The 20,905-nt window shown below is 40.2% G+C and overlaps 1 protein-coding gene across 3 annotated transcripts in view; it reads left to right on the top strand.

Moving 5' to 3' along the window:
- Sp4 (Sp4 transcription factor) overlaps positions 1–20,905 on the top strand; it is a 61,722-nt gene that overhangs the window by 21,770 nt on the left and 19,047 nt on the right. For all 3 annotated transcript variants that reach the window (XM_075948749.1, XM_075948752.1, XM_075948750.1), the window contains exon 4: positions 17,079–17,307. In XM_075948749.1, coding sequence (XP_075804864.1) covers positions 17,079–17,307 — 229 coding nt within the window. The remainder of the gene's footprint in view (positions 1–17,078; positions 17,308–20,905) is intronic.

Consider the following 20,905-nt stretch of genomic DNA (forward strand, 5'->3'; position numbering starts at 1 on the left):
TAATAATTTCAGATTTCTTCTTATTTTTTTTAAAAACATTTATTATGTATACAGTGTTCTGCCTGCATACCAGAAGAGGGTACCAGACCTCATTATAGATGGGTGTAAGCCACCAGGTGGTTGCTGTGAATTGAACTCGGAACCTTTGGAAGAGCAGTCAGTGCTCTTAACTTCTGAGCCATTTCTCCAGCCCTCTATTTTAGATACATGTAGCATTCACTACAATAAAAATAGAGTGCTGGTGTATACATCAAATGAGATGTAATCCCAACTCCCTCCCTCCCCATCCTCCCGCCTCTTGCTGTTTCCCCTTTATGCCATGTGCTGCTGCCTTCTGCCTCCCTAGTCTCTATCCTGTCTTATTGCATGGTTCTCTTCTAACTTTCTGGCTTCTCCTCATACTAATTCCACTTAAGCATATATTTAATCTTTAGAAATAGGGTCCACATGGAGAGAACATGAGATGTTTATCAAAACTGAGCTACCTCACTTAGTGATAATATTCCTGCTCCCACTATTTCCATGTAAATATGAATTCATTTTTCTTTATAGCTGAATAAAATTCCAGTGCGTGTATGTACTTTATTTTCATTATCCATTCATCTTTTGGTAAATCAAGCTTCAGTAAACATGGATGGATGTACAAGTATCTCTGTAGTATGTCAGACTTCTTTGGGTATATACCTAGGTATATTATAGCTGAGTTGTGTGGTATATCTACTTTTGGGTTTTGGAGAGAGTCTTCATTTGATTCTCTTAATGGATATAAAATCCAGCGCCTGCCACCCTCACCAGCACAGGTTGTGTCTTGACTGCTTGGTGATTATAGTTCCACTGGGGGATGGAATCTCTGAGGAGTTCTATCTGTGTTTCTCTGGTGGCTAATATTTGAACCCTTATACTTCTTTTGGAGAACTGTATGGTTTCTTAAATGAACTATAATGCCAGTATCATGGGTTTGAAAGTTTATTGTGATGAAGAAATTTAAAAATACTTCAGAATTTGAGTTGAAAAGAAAATGTAGCTATCCATAGAAGGGATTAAGCTTGATAACAGTTTTACAGTAAAGGTCATGCCTTTCTTTGAGGACCTCTTCATACTGTTTAGATTAGTCTGATCCATCACGTTTACGCATGGTTCTTTTGTCCAGGTTAAGTACTGTAAGGACAACATTCACACTGAGCTCATCGGGAAAGTGAGCAAAGCCTTTTCTTTGCGTGTTTTTACCCTTCCAGAATAAGCCAAATGCTCTTTGTATCCAAGAGAAAAATACTAGCTATCTGATGGTTTCCTCCAAATGTTCATCCTCTTCCATTCTGAGAGGAAGCGAGAGGAGCTGGCCACAGCCGAGCCCTGTGCTGTTGAAGATAGGGCTGCATTGCACAGTGGAATGTGCTGTGTGGTGTTTATGGCAGAAGTAATTCCTCTGAGTTGTTAGAGAAAATTTGTGGCTACTTCACTTACACTTGCAAGTAGAAAGCAAGCATCTTCCTGGTCATTCCATTTGCTGTTTGGAGATGCATCTTAAAATAGCCGTCTCTGTGAGGTTAGATTATGCTCCATGACAAGGAACAGTGTTGGACTAGACTCTCTTGGCCCTAAACTGTGCATCTATTTTAAGAGATGACCCTAAGAACTGACAGAGTATACTGTACCCTCTTAACCCCGAGTGCCAGTTCTGTATTTCCAGGCCTGGAAAGATCACCTAGAAACATCTATGGAATTAAGGCCTGTTAGGAATTCTTAAACCTATCTATATGAGTTGCCTGTTTCCTTGTAATTTCATTAAAATACATATTAATGTATGTGTGTACTTATGGAGAGATATGTGTAGACATAGAAATCATGTTTTTTCATGTGCTTTGAGAACAAAAAAATCCAAAGGGTTATTAAATGATTAGTATAATAAAATTAACTGCCTTTGCTCATATTGTTTGTGATTATACCAGTTTGCTATTCTCTTCTTGTTTTACCCCTTTAATAGCCAGTGTCCTTGGTTGCTGTCTTTTGCTGCTTGCTGTCTCTCAAACACATATACTTTGTGGTTATTTCTTATATTCTCATTAAGAACATGCATCGTTAAGACCTGAGTCCTTTTGTTTTTATTAAGTTCCTGCTGTATAACCAGCGCTGAACTCAAGACTCGCTGTTTCTGCATCCTGCGTGCTGGGATTACAGACTTGTCCATCCTGTCCAATTAAAGTCAAATTATGAGACAGTGGAGGTGTACACCTTTGCCTTCTAGAAAGCTTATATTCTACTGTATAGGAGTAATCTACAATAGCAGATACCAAAATCAAAATGAATGACGAATGGTAGTGATTCTGAATTAAGAGTAGGGCAAAGCCACTGAATTCCAGGGCAGAAATAAAGGTTACGTGAAACTTGAATTGATGCTCTGAGGGAGGCCCTAATGAGCAGAGTCTAGAAGGAAGGGATTGTAAGTCGAAGAGACAGCAGGTACAAAGGACAAGGAAGTAGGTGTGCGTTTGGCAGAACAGTCAGAGAATGAAGATGGCAGTGTGGATAGAAGTCCAGATTTCAAATGGTAAATCACAGAGGAGATGGTAAATGTGTATGGGTTTGAGGGGTAAGAGAAGGTAAATACATTCAGAAAGTGGTTTATCATCTAGTACATATGGGAGAAACCAGTATCTGGGCCATATATATAACTTAGATATCAGTAAAAAGAAATCAAACCTTGTAGCCAATAGCATGTTAAGAAGTATTCGTAAAAGTAAGCCTGACCATCTGAGTTTGATGCTGGAACCTCTCTCTCTCTCTCTCTCTCTCTCTCTCTCTCTCTCTCTCTCTCTCTCTCTTTCTCTCATACACACACTCACGCACACACAATTAATTAAATGTAAATTTTGTTTTGTTTTTTGAGACAGGATTTCTCTTTAACAGCCCTGGTTGTCTTGGAACTCACTTTGTATATCAGGCTGGCCTCGAACTCACAGAGATCCATCTGCTTCTGCCTCCTGAGTGCTGGGATTAAAGGCATGTGCCACCACGCCTGGATTAAATGTAAAAATTTGAAGAAATGGCATTTAGGAAAAAAAAGAAGCTAGAACAAGCTTGAGTTCTGGTGTTTGTGATCCTAAAGAGTAGTCCAGCATCCCCCTGAAATGGCTCGGTTTACCATGGAGATTGGCTGTCAGAAAGTCAGCATTCTGGATTTAGAGGTCATCTTCATAGAGATGGTGGTGGGATGGGAAGGTGACAAGGGGCACAGTTGGAAGTGCTGAAGGATGAGAACCTGAATGAGGGCTCCGCTCAGTCTCTGAGGAACAGAAGGAAAAACTTAAGCCATGACAAACGGAAACTTGTCTGGCAGAAGTAAAGAACAGAAGGATATACCGGCTGTATCAGGTAGTATGAGCACTAAGAGGATACGTAGGACAGTAAGGAGTATCGTTGGGCTTCGTGTATGAATCGTTTGTAAGCCTAATGACTACTGTTTAGTGAAGCATCCCTAGCTGAATGTGGCTTCTTAAGGTCAAACCTACAAGATAAATTCATTCTGTGACTGACCCAGTGCATTTCTAGTGTTAAGAGGCACAGCACGGTGGCAGCGCATGTTCGTTTATTTTTATTCTCTCTTTCTTGCTTTTTTTTCTCTCTTTCTCTCCTCCCACTTATTTATTTATTTAATGTGTGCTGGGTCCTTCTTGGCTTGGATCCTGGAACCCTGAGAAGGGACGTTGAGGAAGAAAGGACAGAAAAAGCTGAAGTCCTGTGGGGTGTGTGCGCTCTGATGGAGTGCCGCCTACTGTCACTGCAAGCTAGAGGCTCAGCATGGGTATCAGATGCGGCACAGCACGGGGAGGAGTTGGCTAGTTTCAGTGGGAGGTCTCTGTAGGCTGGCAGTCTTGGGCTGTAAACATTCTGGAGGAAGAAGCTGGAGTTGCTAGTTTTCAGCTGCACTCATTCCTCAGTCTCAGTAGCTCATATTTGGACTCCTGAGGAAAGCTTCACCTTGAAGAGCCTCAGCCATATGGGGAATGACATGGCCAGAGCTAGTGGGCCTGAGTCCTTTGAGGCCTTGCCATGGTTATGCCTGTTTCAACAGCAATGCACATTCACTCAGGGTTTCTTCTGCTGTCTCTCTCTACATATGTGCATGTATTTTGTGATACGTGTGTGCATGTGCACATGCATGTGTGCAGGTAGATATGTGTGTTCATTTGTATAAGCCAGGGGACAACCTCGGGTGTCATCCTCAGAAAGGGTGTCCACCTCCTTTGAGACAGGGTCTCATTGGCCTGCAGCCCACTCATAAGACAAGACAAAGCGATCCTCCTGTGTTTACCCCACTAGCACTGAGATTACAAGTATGCATGACCATGCCTGGTATCTTCACCTGGGTTCTAGGGATTGAACTCTGGTCTTCCCTTACTATTTAAGCCATCCTGGGAGCCCTGTGGCACATTGTTACCACCACAGGAACTTCAGCAGGATGATTCTACTCCATAAAGCTTAAGAGTCCTAGCCAAACCTTCAGCTACTGAAATAGGATGATTGAGAGCTTCCAAGTATAGGATATACTTCAGAGAAGTTTCAAGACAGAGAAGGTGATACCTTGGGGCTGACACGGAAAGGCTTTGGAGTGATTGTGTTTATTCATCTCATAGTATTGAGCTTGTTAGGTGCAGGTGTTGCAGTAGCTACAGAAATTGATGTGAGAGAGAGCTTTCTAACATACGTGTTTGGTGAGGTCTGTTGGGGATGCTGAGATTCTAGTTATAAAGATAGTGTGATGATGCCTTCAAACGCAAAAACCTATGAGAACATAGGAGTCTGGCATGTAATCATTGAGGGTATTTGTGTGGCTAGAGATTAGTCATATCGACAGAGAAAGAACCTTTGTGGTCAAAGGATAGATCCATTTAATAACATGATGTCATCAGGGCATTAAGGATAGTACTCTGGTACTCGTTATATGATCTTGACAACGAGGATCAGGCCATGAGAATTCTTGTCTTAACAGGAGGAGTTTAAAATCTATCTTTAAAGGTCACCTTCAGTCTTCCTTTTGTGGAATATTTGTCATGATATTTAGATTGTAGATGGCTCAATATGGACCATGGCTGAGAGGAGCCTGTACTTCTTTAAAGAAGTTGAAATAAGTAGAAACAATTAGAAGTAAAAAAGGAGTATCTTTGTTTTGACTCTGTGTGTGTGTGCGCGCTTGCATCCATTTTATAGGTGTGTTTGTATGTGTATATACACATGTGCACATTTTCATGTAAAAGCCAGAGGTGTTGGTGGTAGGTATTTTCCTCAGTTGCTCTTTTCTTTATTTTTGAGACACTATTTCACTGAACCCAAAGCTCGCTGATTTGGTAGACTGGCTGGCCAGTGAGTGCCAGTGGTCTGCCTGTCTTCCCCACCCTACCACCCACAAGCTAGGGTTTATGTATATGTAGCCAAAGTCATGCCTGGACTTTTTACGTGGGTGCTTTCCTTCCTAGTTTAGGGATATTCTGAGGAGGAATGTCTCTAGACATCTGCCTTGATAGGCAGGTAATATGCCTAGAGATATTTTGTGTCTCCAAGCCTCAAATAGTATCCCCAATTCTCAAGGAAAGAATGTAGCCGTTTTGAAAAAAAGAATTCACAGCTCTGGATTCTAGCTAACCTAGATTCATATCTGTGTTTTACTACTCAGGGTAGTAAATGTGTACAAATTTGGAAAATCTGTATATTTTCCCTGTGCTTTAGAAGAGAGCATTTAATGATTAAATATAATATGTTGAATTTCATTCCCACAATTTAGTTAGCTCCTTAAGCATGAATGACATATTGCAGCTCTTCTCTGGATTGAATGGGAGGGGGTGACATAGCTTAACAATGGTCTCCCTTCTCTAATCTAGATCATTTAAATTGATTAAGACCCTTCCTGTTTTTCCTCCAACACTAATGGGAATTGTAATGATATATTGAGCTGGAATTGGCTATGTAGGCCAGGCTGGCCTTGAACCCATGATCCTCCTGCCTCAGAATCCACTCCTGGAATATAGCTATACATCATAGGCACATACTATCATGCTGGGCTCCTGGAGGATTTTCTGCTCCTTATCTCTTCAATCTTTTAAACTTTAAATCCTTAGCAGAGTGCTACATTGGGTTTAGGCTTTTAAATGCGTCCTTATCATTGCTCTCTATTGTAAATCACTTTATGTAGCTTAGCTGCACTTTGTGCATTGTTTATTGTGCGTGTTGTGAGTGCCTCAGTATCCTTACACGTAAGTGTTTTAGATCAGATTTTATTGTGCATGTTGTAAGTGCCTCATCCTTACACGTGTTTTAGATCAGATTTTATTTTGCTAGAGCGTTAAACATCAAACATAAACAGGTACTCAGAAGCTTTTCGAATGAATAAATCTCACTTGTAGATTGCATTCTTATGTTCATCAGCTTTCCATTATTATACAAATGCCTGAAATAATGAAATTACAGACAGAAAACACTAAAATAAGTCACAGTTCTAGAGGCTTCACCCTTTGCCTTTAGGGGTAGGAAGAGTTCAGCACACCTTCACTGGACACGCTACAACAAAGCCATCCACACCAGAGCCGGGACAACGGCAGGCAACGAGAGAAGCCAGGATCCATGATCTCCTTCCAGGAGTATTCTCCTGCCTCATTAAAAACTTCATCTAGGTCTGCCATTAGTGAATGCTTTTCTTCTGTCATGTCCTTTATCATGGCATGCTGCATGGCCACAGGCCCAGAAACACAATGGACTAAAGCGTCTGGATCTGTGAGTCAAAATAAATCCTCCTCTCTCAAGTTAGGATCTCAGATACCTTTCCACTGTGCAAAAGAGACTTAAAAACCTCAGGTGCTGTTTTGTTTTTTACTCTCCCACCACAGAATCTCGCTAACCATTTATGCTTTTCTAAGCTGCCAAAGCCTGTTCTCAGCTTTATATTGCTGTCTTTGAAAGGCCTTAACCCAGTAGCTTTTCACTATTACAAGGATCATACAATGTACCTTTTTAAAACTTTCATTTGTTCCCTTTGGGCCATGGTTGATTGTAAAGCTATAATTGAGAGCATGAGCATTAAATTGTTGTGAGTAATGGAAGACTGAGATGCTGGGTAGAAGAATGTGTCCAAGCCCTAAAGACGATGGACTCAAGAGCTACTACAGGAAACAGGAGCTCCCTGAATGTAGCCATGAGTAGAGTAGAAGAAAGCCAAGAGGAGAAGATGTCAGTCGGCAGCTGTGCATGTGGTGGAAATACTGGCATGTGGGGCTCACGGACTGGGGGGAACTAGACATGCAATAGGGATGTTGTTGCAAGGATCAAAACTGATAAAAGCTGATAAGGGTCTGCCTGTCCTAATTTCCAGTAGGGCAGAGAATGTGGACAAATAGATATTTTGAAGAAGTATCTCAAGGGGACTATAGACCAACATAAGCAATTTGTATGGTAAAATAAAGATGTCTCTGGAGTTGGCTTTTTCATATCTACTTTGTGAAATTGGGTGTTTTCCATACCCCTAAAAACCTGAATATTCAAATCTGAAGACGGGGACAGCAATAATAAGTTCACTGGGATGTACTAGTATGCAAAACGTGGAAAAATTTCTTACCTCACAGTAGGTATTAAATGATAGCTTCTGCTGTAGGAAATGGAAAAATAGAGGGGAGATGGGAAGGACTTCCAGATTTCCTATTTGGACAGTCAAAAGAGCTAGGTTAACTTGTCTGGTTTTCAGACAGTTGCTTCTGAGGAATCTCTTTGGGAATGCTTCCTGACAAGAGCGACAGACAGGTATCTCCTAGGAGATACCTGAGTAGAGGGGTGGAATTGGGAAGCATTAGCTTATGCCCGACAGTAAATGTGAAAGTGGGTGAGAACACTCTCACAGGGAGAAACTAAGAAAGCAGAACCCTAGAGAGCAGTAGGGGAGTTTCAGGGGAGAGAGAAGCTTAGTGAGGACAGTGAGGTGGAGCCGTCAGAATGAAGTGAGAGCCGGAAAGCACAGGAAAGTGGGAGGGGGCCGGGAATCGAGTACAGTTACGTTGAAGAATATCTTTACAAACAGATGAATTGTCAGTTACTTCTGCCATGATATTTAGCAGTGATAGGAGACATACCTAGTAAATAGTTTGCGAAGAGAACGAGTGGTAAAGAACAAAGAAAGCAGATAAGTCTGTAAGAATGTGGGTTTAAATGCTGGTTCAAAGATAAACCGAAGAGCTGTAAGGGAGGGGGAGAGGAGTGGGGGGAAGGGGAGAGGGGTGGGAGGAGGGGGAGAAGAGTGGGAGGAGGGGGAGAAGAATGGGAGGCGGGTGGGAGGAGGTGGAAATTTGTTTTTTTTTTCTTTTCTGTATCCTCCTTTTATCAATAAAAAAATTAAAAAAAAAAAAAAGATAAACCGAGAGAAGGGACATTTCTGACCATCTGAAAGCCCAGAGAGTAGAGAGTCAGATGGAGTGATAAGCAGCGCAGATGAAGTATAGCAACCGTGTAACGTCTTGCATCGTCATTGGAAGAAAGTCTGTGAGCAGAAATGAGGTCCATGTGGTGGAATAATTTGCATGTGCACTACTGCAGTCAACCGTGGACAGCGAGCATGGAAATGCTCTGTTCAGAATAGCACCCTGGCTTAGGTAGGGTCTATTGCTGTGAAGACACCAGGACTACGGCAGCTCTCATAAAGCAGGATATTTAATTGGGGTGGCTCACATTTTCAGAAGATTAGTCCATTATCAGTAAGCTATGACATGTAGACAGACGTGCTGGAGAAGGATCTGAGAGCCCTACATCTTGACCTGCAGGCAACAGGTCTGTTCATCACACTGGGTGTAGTTTGAGTTAAGCTAAGGAGACCTCAAAGCCTACCCCTACAGTGACACACTTCCTCCAGCAAAGCCACACCTCCTAATATTATCACTCCCTCTGAGCTTATGGAGGCCAATTGCATTTAAACCACACCTCCTAATATTATCACTCCCTCTGAGCTTACGGAGGCCAATTGAATTTAAACCACACCTCCTAATATTATCACTCCTTCTGAGCTTATGGAGGCCAATTGCATTTAAACCACACCTCCTAATATTATCACTCCCTCTGAGCTTACGGAGGCCAATTGCATTTAAACCACACCTCCTAATATTATCACTCCCTCTGAGCTTATGGAGGCCAATTGCATTTAAACCACTGCACATCCTTTGGAAGTTTTTGGTTGCATTCTTCTCTACCCGTCACCTCCTGGAAGAACGGTTTACTTAGACTGGCAGAGACACAAAATGATAAATGGCCAGGCGGTGGTGGTGCACGCTTTGAAATCTCAGCACTTGGGAGGCAGAGGCAGGTGGATCTCTAAGTTCAAGGCCAGCCTGATCTACAAAGAGAGTTCCAGGATAGCTACGACTGTTATACAGAGAAACTCTGTCTCAAAAAAAAAATGAAAAGAAGAGAAAAGATAAAGATAAATGAATAGTTTTTATGCAGTAGCATCCTCTCATCTTCTCATTTAAGAAAAAAAAAAGATTTTATTTTGAATTATCTTGGGATGTGGGTTGTATGCATTAGTGTAGTTCCTTTGGAGGCCAGAACCAGGGTGTTTGGATCCCTTGGAACTGGGCTAATAGAGGTGTTTGGTAAGCACCTGACACAGATGCTTGGAACTGAACTCTGGTTACAGAAACAGCACATACTTAACTGCTGGGCTATATCTTTAGCCTCCAGTAGCTCATTGACTCCACAGTCATTGGATGCAGTAGACTTTTGGGGGGAGGAGGTATCCTCAATTGAGCTTGCTGACTTGTACTTAAATTCTTAGTACTCAAATGGGAGGTTGAGGCCGATGGAGCATGATTTAGTGAGATTAGTTCAAGAAATCAAGAAGTAGGAACAGCTAAAAAAAAATAATGTGTTGAAATTCATAGAGCAGTAGGACTATCATCAACCAAAATGGGGCATTTAAACTTTATTGTTAGCCTGTCTTATTGAGTGGGTATGTGTTAGGTTCTGGTGTTGGTGCTAAATATGTGAGCAGTGAACATAACTTACTTACGTTTTGGAATTCAGCATTTAGAAGTGTGGTGAGCAGCTAGAGAGAGATGAAAGTAGTTTGAGCGGTTTGCTTAGCTAAGGTCATACTTCAAGGATCTTTTATGGATTTTTTTTTTATTTTCAGGGTTTCTCTGTGTAGCTTGAAGCCTGTCCTGGAACTCGCTTTATAGACCAGGTTGACCTCGAACACACAGAGATCCACCTGCCTCTGCCTCCTGAGTGCTGGGATTAAAGGTATACAGCACCACCTGACTCTTTGATGGAATATTTAAAACTTGTAAATACTCAAGGTACAATGAGGCGTAGTAATTATGCTTTGTATTTGTATATTGGCTTATAAGATTTTACATATGAAAACCCAACTTGATCATCAAAAGTATCCCCTTTTCTTTCTGAGTGGTGGGGGCTAGCAGTGGGGATTGAATGTTTGGGGAAGCAAGCCCTTTCATCCCCAGCTCCCAGAATAGTGTGTGTGTGTGTCTGTGTGAGAGTGGGGGACAACAAAGACAATCAGAGAGGAGCAGGCAGGCAGGCACACATGCGTGCATACAAAGACACACACACACCCTTCTCTCACGGTAACATTGGCTGGCCTGGAACTTGCTAAATAGACCAGGCTGGCATCCTGCACAGAGAGATCTGTTTCCCTAATGCTAAAATTAAAGATATGCACCACAGTACTTGGCAGAAATTATTCTTTTTCTTTTGTTTTAATTTTATTTTTTTTAGTTTATTTATTAATTTATTAATTATTTATTAAAGATTTCTGCCTCCTCCCCGCCACTGCCTCCCATTTCCCTCCCTCTCCCCCAGTCAAGTCCCCCTCCCTCGTCAGCCCAAAGAGCAATCAGGGTTCTATCGGGAACTCACCAAGGCCAGTTGGCCCAGGTCTGAAAAAGCATGGGATAAAACCAGACTCGCTGAACATAGCGGACAATGAGGACTACTGAGAACTCAAGAACAATGGCACTGGGTTCTGATCCTACTGCACGTACTGGCTGTGTGGGCAGTTTGGATGCTCACCTTACCAGAAATGATTCTTGAAGTTGGTAAGAGACATGAATTTTAGGGAGGTCCAGGTGACTGCTTTGGGATAAGAACACAGAGTCCCTGAGTGTGCAATGCTGACTTCACAGCTGTGGTCTCACTTGGGTCACTTTACCGTATGTACTTATTCAAAAGTGAAGACATTGTGAACTTCCTAAAACTCTAACATAGTTCTTAATTTACATTCAGCCTACTGTATCTTCAGGCTCAAGCCTAAGATTTAACCAACCCTTGGGTGAAGTATTTGGGGCAGGGTACCAATGTATGACTTTGGCTAACATTTTTGTTGTGAGTTGTTTTTATTTTTGAGACTGTGTATCCCTGGCTGTTCTGAATGTCCTGGAACTCACTGTGTAGATCAGAGTAGCTGTGAACTCAGAGAGATCCGCCTCCTGAGGGCTGGGATAAACGGTGTATGCCCCACACCCAGCAACTTCTGAGATTTTAACAAAAGAATACAGTATTACAGTGTCTTGCATACATTGTATAAGTATGCTAGTGGTTATTAAAACTAATGGGGGGATGGTGTGATAGGTATTATAGAAAGCTATGCCATTTTGTCTAAGCAACTCTAGCATCTGTAGATTTCAGCGTATGGTGTTAGATGGAGAGGGAAGTTCTGAAATCAGCTCTCCTGGATGCAGAAGGATGCCTGCATTTGTGTTTTAGCCGTGGGTGCTCCTAAGGAATCAAGGTGTCGTGGGTTAACAGTGGAAGTTGAGATTAATTTGGATGGGAGAGTAACTCAGGTTTATTTGTTGAGAAAAGGTCATATTTTTTACTTTGTGGTTTTCAGTTTTTCATATGTTCAAAGGACTGCAAGTACAGTGTTAAAATAAGCACTTTTATTTTAAGCCTGTGTTTGCTTCTGCCAGCATAGTGCATCCTTGTAGTGCCACCCAACTCAGTGGCTAAGGGTGACATCAGCTAATGTGTTGTGAACAGTTCTGTGCCATGAACTATAGCAAGAGATTTGTATGCGTTATCCTTATATCAACTCTCTGAGGTAGAGAACTCTTAAAATTGATATGTATTTTGGAGATCAGCCCTCTGTCTGATTGTGGCGTTGGTGAAGATCTTTTCCAATTCTCTAGGCAGTCGTTTTGATTGTTGACCATGTCCTTTGCTTTAGAGAAGATTCTGAGTTTTAGGAGGTCCCATTTATTAATTGTTGCTCTCAGTGTCTGTGCTACTGAGGTTATATTTAGTAAGTGGTCTCCTATACCAGTGTGTTCAAGTGTACTTCCCACTTTCTCTTCTCTGAGGTTCAGTGTGGTTGGTTTTATGTTGAGGTCTTTCATCCATTTGGACTTGAGTTTTGTGCATGGCGATAGATAGGGATCCATTTTCATTCTTCTACATGTTGATATCCAGTTATGCCAGCACCATTTCTTGAATATGCTTTCTTTTTTTCATTTTATATTTTTTACTTCTTTGTCAAAAATCAGGTGTTTGTAGGTGAGTGAATTGATCTCTGAGTCTTCGATTTGATCCTCCTGTCTGTTTTTATGCCCAAACCAGGCTGTTTTCAGTACTGTAGCTCTGTAGTAGAGTTTGAAGTCAGGGATTATGATGCCTCCAGAAGTTCCTTTATTATACAGGATTGCCAAAACTGTTTTTTTTTTAGATCTCAAAACATTTTCTTAGATAAACCATTTAAGCTTTTATGTCTTATATACCTTATATCTCTTTTGTGAGTTTCTTTTCTGAATTTGGTAACAAGGAAAACTGTAAGTATAACTATCTCATCTTCAACTCTTATCAGAGACCCAAAAAGGATATAATATTACCTGAGTAAACAGGAAACATGGAGCAAGCAACTTACTATAAAAACCCAAGCTTCCTCTGCCATGTTGGGGCATCCATCTTTAAACTACAGGCCTAGAATATCTTAAGACTTCTTTGTGAAGTAGGAAGTTTTTGAAGGACTGCCCTACCTTGACTTGGCAAAGTTTGGCAGTTGCCTTTAGTATTTTACTTGTCCAATTTGAACAGTGTACTGTCAGCAGTTGAGGTAAGGACAGTTTCTTGTCCAGTGACTAACTTTGCTACAATAAAAGCAAACTCCATAAGGAGGTTCTTCAATGTCCATCATCCTTTTTTGAAGTAAATTGGTGCTGCCAGGAACAAACATATCTTACTGTCATGAAAAGCCTTAGATCATTAAAACATCTTAAATGCAAAATTCAAGAAGTCCTTGTTTTTTACTGCTAAGTAATACTCTAATATGTGTATATTCTATACTTTCTTCATCCATTCTTCCGTTGAAGGGCATCTAGGTTGTTTCCAGGTTCTGGCTATTACAAACAATGCTGCCATGAACATAGTTGAGCATATACTTTTGTTGTATGATAGGGCCTCTCTTGGGTATATTCCCAAGAGTGGTATTGCTGGATCCAGGGGTAGGTTGATCCCGAATTTCCTGAGAAACCGAAACACTGCTTTCCAGAGTGGTTGACTCAAGAACAATCGCAGTAGGTTTTTGATCCTACTGCACGTACTGGCTTTGGGGGAGCCTAGGCAGTTGGGATGCTCACCTTACGAGACCTGGATAGAGGTGGGAGGTCCTTGGGCTTCCCACAGGTCAGGGAACCCTGATTGCTCTTTGAGCAGATGAGGGAGGGGGACCTGATTGGGGGAGGGTAATAGAAGGCGGTGGTGGGGAGGAGGCAGAAATCCTTAATAAATAAATAAATTTTAAAAAAAATCTTAAATGGCATATTCTGTAGGTCTTTGAAGTGTTTGAAGACCATCTGTCTATCTAAAATTTATTTCTGTTTGATTTTGAAAACATACCTAACATGACTTCAAGTTTTATTGTTATAGATGACAAACTACTAATCTGCATTTCTTAATTATCCTAAATGATTTATAATTTTAGCTTTCAAGGACTAGAACTTTACATGATATTTTTAAATGCGCTGCCAGGTAAAATACTTAAGAGTAGAAACATATACACAGTACAACAAAAATAATCTTAAATTGTATCAATATACAAAAATTCATACCAGTGTAAAATATTTGAGAATAGTATTTGCTTTTTAATCTAAAAGTAGATTAATCTACCCGTTTATTCTATCATTCCCATATCCCCATTTTTTTTCTTTTCAGAGAGAGATCTTTAAATCTAACCCTCTCTTACTTAGTTTCCTCCCTTACCTTGACCAGTAAGAATTTGAAACCAACCTCTCTAAATGATGACAAACATCCACAACCCACTTAACAACCAAAAACTATCCACCATGCCGCTTAGGGATGTGGGTGTCATATTCTTAAAATTAGTTCCTGCTGTCTGGGGCCAACAGCATCTTAAGGGGACTCTGAGAAAATTGGGATAATGGTCAAGTCCTAGGAGAGCTAGCTGTATCTTTTGTTGTCCAGTTACTGTGTAATGGGAAAGTACAGTGCTTATCTGAAGCCCTGGCTTGAGTGTCTGAGAGACTGAACCATTTTAGCTAGCAACTTTGAAGTAGTTATAGAGAGGAAAATCCAACAGAGACATTCTGAGAGCCTAGATCATCACATGGGCTACTTGTCTTCATTGGTGTTTGGTTCTCTTTTTTTTTTTTCTGAAAATACACAGACATTTAAAGGTAACATAGATATCTACAATAGTACAAATTTGGAATGTGCAGTATGTACAAGTCAGCCAAAGATGATTTTTTGTTCTATGTTTGAGAATGTAAAATGTTGTAGGAAGGCCATTAGTTCATTCCCGGCTGCTCATCCCAGAAATAATCACATAGAAACGGTATTCTTTGCAATACTGTTTGACCAATAGCTTAAGTGTATGTCAGGTTAATTCTTACATCCTAAACTAACCCATCTCTATTAATCTTTTTATTGCCATATGGCTGTGGCTTTCTGGGTAAAGTTCCATTCAGTGTCTGTCTCCAGCAGGGTTACATGGCTTCTCTCTGACTCTGCTTTCTTTCTCCCAGCATTCAGTTTAGCTTTCCCTGCCTAGCTCTATTCTACCCTGCCAGGCCCAAAACACCTTCTTTATTCATTAACCAATAAAAGCAGCACATATACAGGACTTCCCATACCATTTCCCCTTTTTCTGTTTAAATAAAAAGGAAGGCTTTAACTTTAACATAATAAAATTACATATAACAAAACAGATATCAAGCAAGAATTACAGTTACTCTATTATATCTACTTTATCTTTTATCATAACTAAGAAAACTCAACTCTTTTCTTCAACTCTATTAAAGACCCTAGAATGATATAATATTACCTAATTAAACAGGAAGTACGTTGTAAGCAACTTCCTAAACTCTAGAATTGACAGAGACATCTTGATGCCTGGACAGTTACCTAAAGTTCTTTTGTACCGATGGGCATCCATCTTCAGCCTGCAGGCCCATAATATCCAGCATAATTTTCTATAAAACAGGAAATTTCAAAGACAGTTCTGCCTATACTGGCAGTTATTTTGGTCACTTTTTTCTGTTTGCTGCACAATGTCTGGCAGACTCTTTTATGAAGCAGGAACTCTGAAGGACCGTCTCACCATTAGGCAAGTTCAGCAGTCATTTTTCTGTGGCTTCTGCAAGTCCAGTTAATATACCATAACACCAAACAGTCCAGGCAAGAGCAGTTTCTTGTCCAAATGGCTAGGAAACTCTGTAAGGAGCCTCTTCAATGCCTGTCTTCCTCTTGAAGTAGATTGGTACTGCCAGGGGCAGGTGTGCCTCACTGTCATGAAAAGTCCTAAGTTCTTAAAACATTTTAAGTGCCTTATACTGTAGTCTTTGAAAGATCTGAAGAATATCTATCCATCTGAAGTACACTTAGAAAACCTAACTAACATGACTACAAGCTTGACTGTTATAGATGACTCTCTATTAACCTGTATTTTTAATTATCCATTACATTTTTAAATGAGCTACACAAACAATACCTTTATCAAGATCATAAATATGTATACATATAGCAAAATTGACCTTAAATTTGTATCAATAAACCAAAATCCATATCAATGCAAATCTCTATAGCTCTCATAATGTAAATTAACCCATTTACTTTACTCTACAGTCTGTCATGTGGCTCATTACTTCATTTCTTTGTACTGCCCATGCTGCTTCCTCCGTGTCTGGCTGGCAACTCCACCTTCTTTTTCCCAGAGTCCTCTTTGTCCCTGGAAATCCTGCCTGTATACCCTGCTTAGCTATTGGCCTTTCAGCTTTTTTATTACACCAATCACAGCAAATACATCTTCACGCAGTGTGCTAATATCCTACAGCACTGTCATATTATACAGTTTTCATAGTTTCTCTAGTAAAGAAGCAAAGTTAGTACATACTTGACATAGTTCAAAGAGTAAAAGCAAAAGTATAAGAAAAGACTAAAGTTAGAAAAAAAATGTGTTTGCTATAGTGACTGTATATATGTCACTGTTGATTTTGCATTAAACCACTTAGGATGGGCATGGTGGTGGTATGCCTGTAACCCAAGCACTTAGGAGGCTGAGGCATGACGATTGTTGAGTTTGAAGCCAGCTGAGTTATGTAGTGATCTCCAGGCCAGCCTGTGCTACATAGCAATGCCCTGTTTCAACAGAATAAAGGAAGAGAACATTTAATTCTTTTTGTATTCTTAAAAAAAATGTCATCAGTAAGGAGGTGTTTGTTTGCTTAGAAATGAGAAATGTCTGTAATATTTAATCTTTATACTGGTTATTTTTTATTCCTGCATTTTCTTGAGATAATGTTGTTGACTGTAAGTAATAATGATAGTTTGTATTGATACAGCATTTTCCACCTAGGGTCAGTGTTTTCAGATATCCATGAGTCCTCATAGTGTTTATATATAATCTCAGCAGATGAAAAAAGAGTGGCTAAGGTAAATGCTGTATGTTTTGGAAGGGTTAGCTTGGTATAAACAATTAACTCTTTGGGTTTTGGGGCTCCATGTCCACATGGAGGTTCTTTTCATTGTTTCTTTAGGAATAAGAGGCATTCTGATGCTCTGTTTTTCTGTCTTTCTCTTAGGTCAGCAGCAAGGACAGGATGGAGTGAAAGTCCAGCAAGCCACGATAGCTCCTGTGACGGTGGCGGTTGGAGGCATTGCCAATGCAACGATAGGTGCTGTTAGTCCTGACCAACTCACACAAGTGCATTTGCAGCAAGGCCAGCAGACCTCAGATGCAGAGGTGCAGCCTGGCAAGAGGCTCCGAAGAGTTGCCTGCTCCTGTCCTAATTGTAGGGAAGGAGAAGGAAGGTAACTGCTGTTCTCACCCTCGCTTTCTGGAATTAGTAAGCAGTCAGTGGCCACTTCTTTCATCTGAGCCTCTGAGCATTCTCTCAGAAGCTGGAATGCAGTCTTGTTACAGTGGGCTGTTTGAGGAGCAGTCTTTTGTTTTGCGTTATATAATTTTTTAATAAATGAATTTCTTTTTTCATTTATTAGGTAAAAACTTGAAACACCTTTATTGATTTCAAGCTACCTCCTGTGCCATGATGTTTACCTGTCTGCTGTATACAGTGTAGTGGTTTGGAATCAGCCCCAGCCATGCAGCTGTCACGACATGTTTTAAACCACTGTTGTCCTCTTCTCAAGAGTTCTGTCCCCCAGACTCCTCAGCTCTTCTAAACTGGCTTCTGTATTTATAGATTCTACTATACTGGACATTTCATACAAATGGAATCAGACAGTATTTGAATTTTTGTGTTGGCATGATCAATGCTTTATTTCTTCTATGACAAATAATATTCCATTGTGTGAAATGTTTAGTATATTTATGTATCATACTTGTTTATCCCATTGATATACAGCAGAATTGTCCATTATTGTCCACTATGACCACTGTATACATGTATATAAAAGTGTGCATGCAGACATTCAGTTTTTATTTCTCGGTGTGTGTGTGTGTGTGTAGAAATAGAGTTGCCTGACTGTATGGTGACTGTTTAACCATTTAAGGAGCTGTTACACTATTTCCTAAAGTGGCTGCACCATTCTGTATTCCCACCAGCACTGTATGAAGAAGGTTCCAGTTTCATTGTAGAATTGCTAGGTCTTTTCACTGCTTGATTTTTTTGTTTTTTAAAGTCAACTTAATAATCAGTCTGAAAGAGATATCATAGTATGCTTTAGATTGAAATTTTCTTAGTAATTAGTAATGTTGATCATCTTTTCATGTGGATTTTGATCATTTGTGTATCTTTAGAAAATGTGTATTTAGATCCTTTTCCACAGTTAATTGCATCATTTTTTAAAAATCACTGACTAGTTCCTTATATACTCTGGTGTAAGATCTCACAAGGACATGATTTGGAAGTATTGTTTCCTAGTATGTGGAATGAACACACACGGTCAAAATTGTGTCTCTCAAAGCACGAAACCTTTTGAAGTATAATTTTTGTTTGTTTCTTCTTCCTTGTTTGCTTTTGCTTTTGATCACATAGTGAAGAATCCATTACCAATTCTAAGGAAGGTTCATAGTTCTGGTTTTTTTTAATCTTACATATTTTACTCTGAGATTTATATACGATAATTCTTAGTTCCCTTTTCAAATGTGTTATGAAGGAAGGATTCAGCTGGCATCATTTACTGAAGTTTCTTTTCCTCTTGAATGATCTTAGCTTCCATTTCTCAAAACTGCATTAAGTGTTTAACAACACTGGGGATTCTGTATGAATTTTTGCATTAGCTTGTCAGTTTCTATGGAGATGAGAAGGGGTGTTCTGATGGGAGTTGAAGTGAAAGTGCAGGTCAGTTTGCGGGTAGTGACAACTTAACAATATTGGGTCTTCAGGTTCATACAAAAGAGCATTTTTCTGTTTATTTAGATTTTTGCTAATTTATTTCATCAGTATTTTGTGTTTTTTAAAGAGTGTAAGCTTAGCATTTGTTGAATTTATTCCTGTTAAATCTTCCTGATATTATAAATGAAACCGTTTTTTATTTCTCATTCCAATTGTACATAATCACATTGACTTCTGTGTACTGATCTTATATTGTGGAATGTTGATGATCTCTCCTTGTGGTTTTCTTAATGGTTGCTTAAGAATTCTTTATCTATTGGGTTGAAGAGATAGCTCAGCAATTAAGAACATTGGCTGCTCTTCCAGAGAACTCAGGTTCAAGACCCATCATCCACATAGTAGTTTACACCTGTCTGTAACTCCATTCCCAGGGCATTGGGCATCCTCTTCTGGCCTTCATAGCACACATGTGGTGTGCAGATATACGTGCGGGCAAAGCACTTATACACATTTAAAGAAATTGAAGATTTCTATAAACCAGACCATACACACTGGAAAAAAAAACCTGCATCTTCAACAGATGGTGCTAGTCAAGCTAGATGGCTGCATGTAGAAGAATCAGATAGGTACCTATTCATTGCGCTTCACAAACTGAGCTCCCATTGGATCCAGGACCTCAACATAGGATTTGATATCCTAAGTCAGATAGAAGAGATGGCAGGGACTAGGCTTTAACTCATTGACACAGAAAAGGATGTTCTGAACAGAGCACACATAAGACCAGTGACTAGTGAATAGGACCTCAGAGCTGGGGAAACAGGACAGCTCGCAGCTCTGTGTAATTCTAGTTCCAGGGAATTCAGCACCTTCTTCTGGACTTCACAGCCATCAGTCATGCAGGTTCTACACAGACATACATACAAGCAGAATGCACAAATACAGTAAAATGGTTTAAAAAATAAATGGGGTCTCATGAAACTGGAAAGCTTCTGGGTGGCAAAGGACATTGTCATTCAGATGCTTTACCAGCTATACACAAACAGAGGGCTAGTATCTAGAATATATAAAGAACTAAAAAAAACTGAACATCAAGAAAATAATCCAATTAAAGAGCAGGGTACAGAACTAAACAGTTTTCAAAAACTGAAACTCAAATGGCTAAGAAATACTTTTAAAAATGTTCGACATCTTTAGCCCTCAGGGAAATTAGAACCACCTTGAGATTTCATCTTATCTTGGTCAGAATGGCCAAGATTAATAAAACAAACGACAGCTCACACTGGTGAGGATTGAGGGAAGTGGGTTGACGCTGGTGGGAGTGAAAACCTGTGCAGCCATTATGGAAACAGTGTGGAGATTCCTCTGGAAGCTGGGGGTTGATGTACTTCAAGATCCAGCTCTACCTCTCCTAGGCGTTTCTATCCCAGAAGATGACAGTCCACTACAGAGGTGCTTGCTCGCCTATGTTTATTGTGCTCTGTTGATAATAGACAGAAGTTGGGAACAGCCCAGATGTCCATCAGCTGATGAGTGGATAATGAAAATGTGGTACATTTACACGATGGAATATTGTTGAGCAGTTAAAAAATGAAATTTGCAGGTAAATGGATGGAACTAGAAAAAAATCATGCTGAGTAAGGAAATCCAGATCCCAAAAGATAAATAGCACATGTTCTTCCTTATATGTGGCTGTTAGCTCTGCGCTTTCAGAATATGTGTACAATCCAAACAACCACAGAAGTTAAGTACCAAGTAAGGGACCAGGGAAGAAGAGATAATTTCCCGTGTAAGGGAAGATAAAGCTATGGAGAAATAAAGGGGCGACTAGAATAGGAGGATTAAGGAGGGAAGATGGAGAGGGCTAACCAGCACTAAAGGCCATTGGGATATGGGTATGTGTAAGAGGGATTTAAGTGGAGCCACTAACTAGTAGGGAGACGATGACTCAGCTAGACCTCTTATGTTCCTGTAATACCGTCAGTGCCAGCAGTAGGCACATACTGGTGCTCACAGCCTACCTCTTGTTGAGATATTAACCGAAGGGTCACATCGAATCCCTAAACATAACAGACTGTTGAAGGTTATTGATTGCTCTACACAATTTATTTATA

Source organism: Microtus pennsylvanicus, chromosome 14 (genome assembly GCF_037038515.1).
Source record: "Microtus pennsylvanicus isolate mMicPen1 chromosome 14, mMicPen1.hap1, whole genome shotgun sequence".
Taxonomy (NCBI): domain Eukaryota; kingdom Metazoa; phylum Chordata; class Mammalia; order Rodentia; family Cricetidae; genus Microtus; species Microtus pennsylvanicus.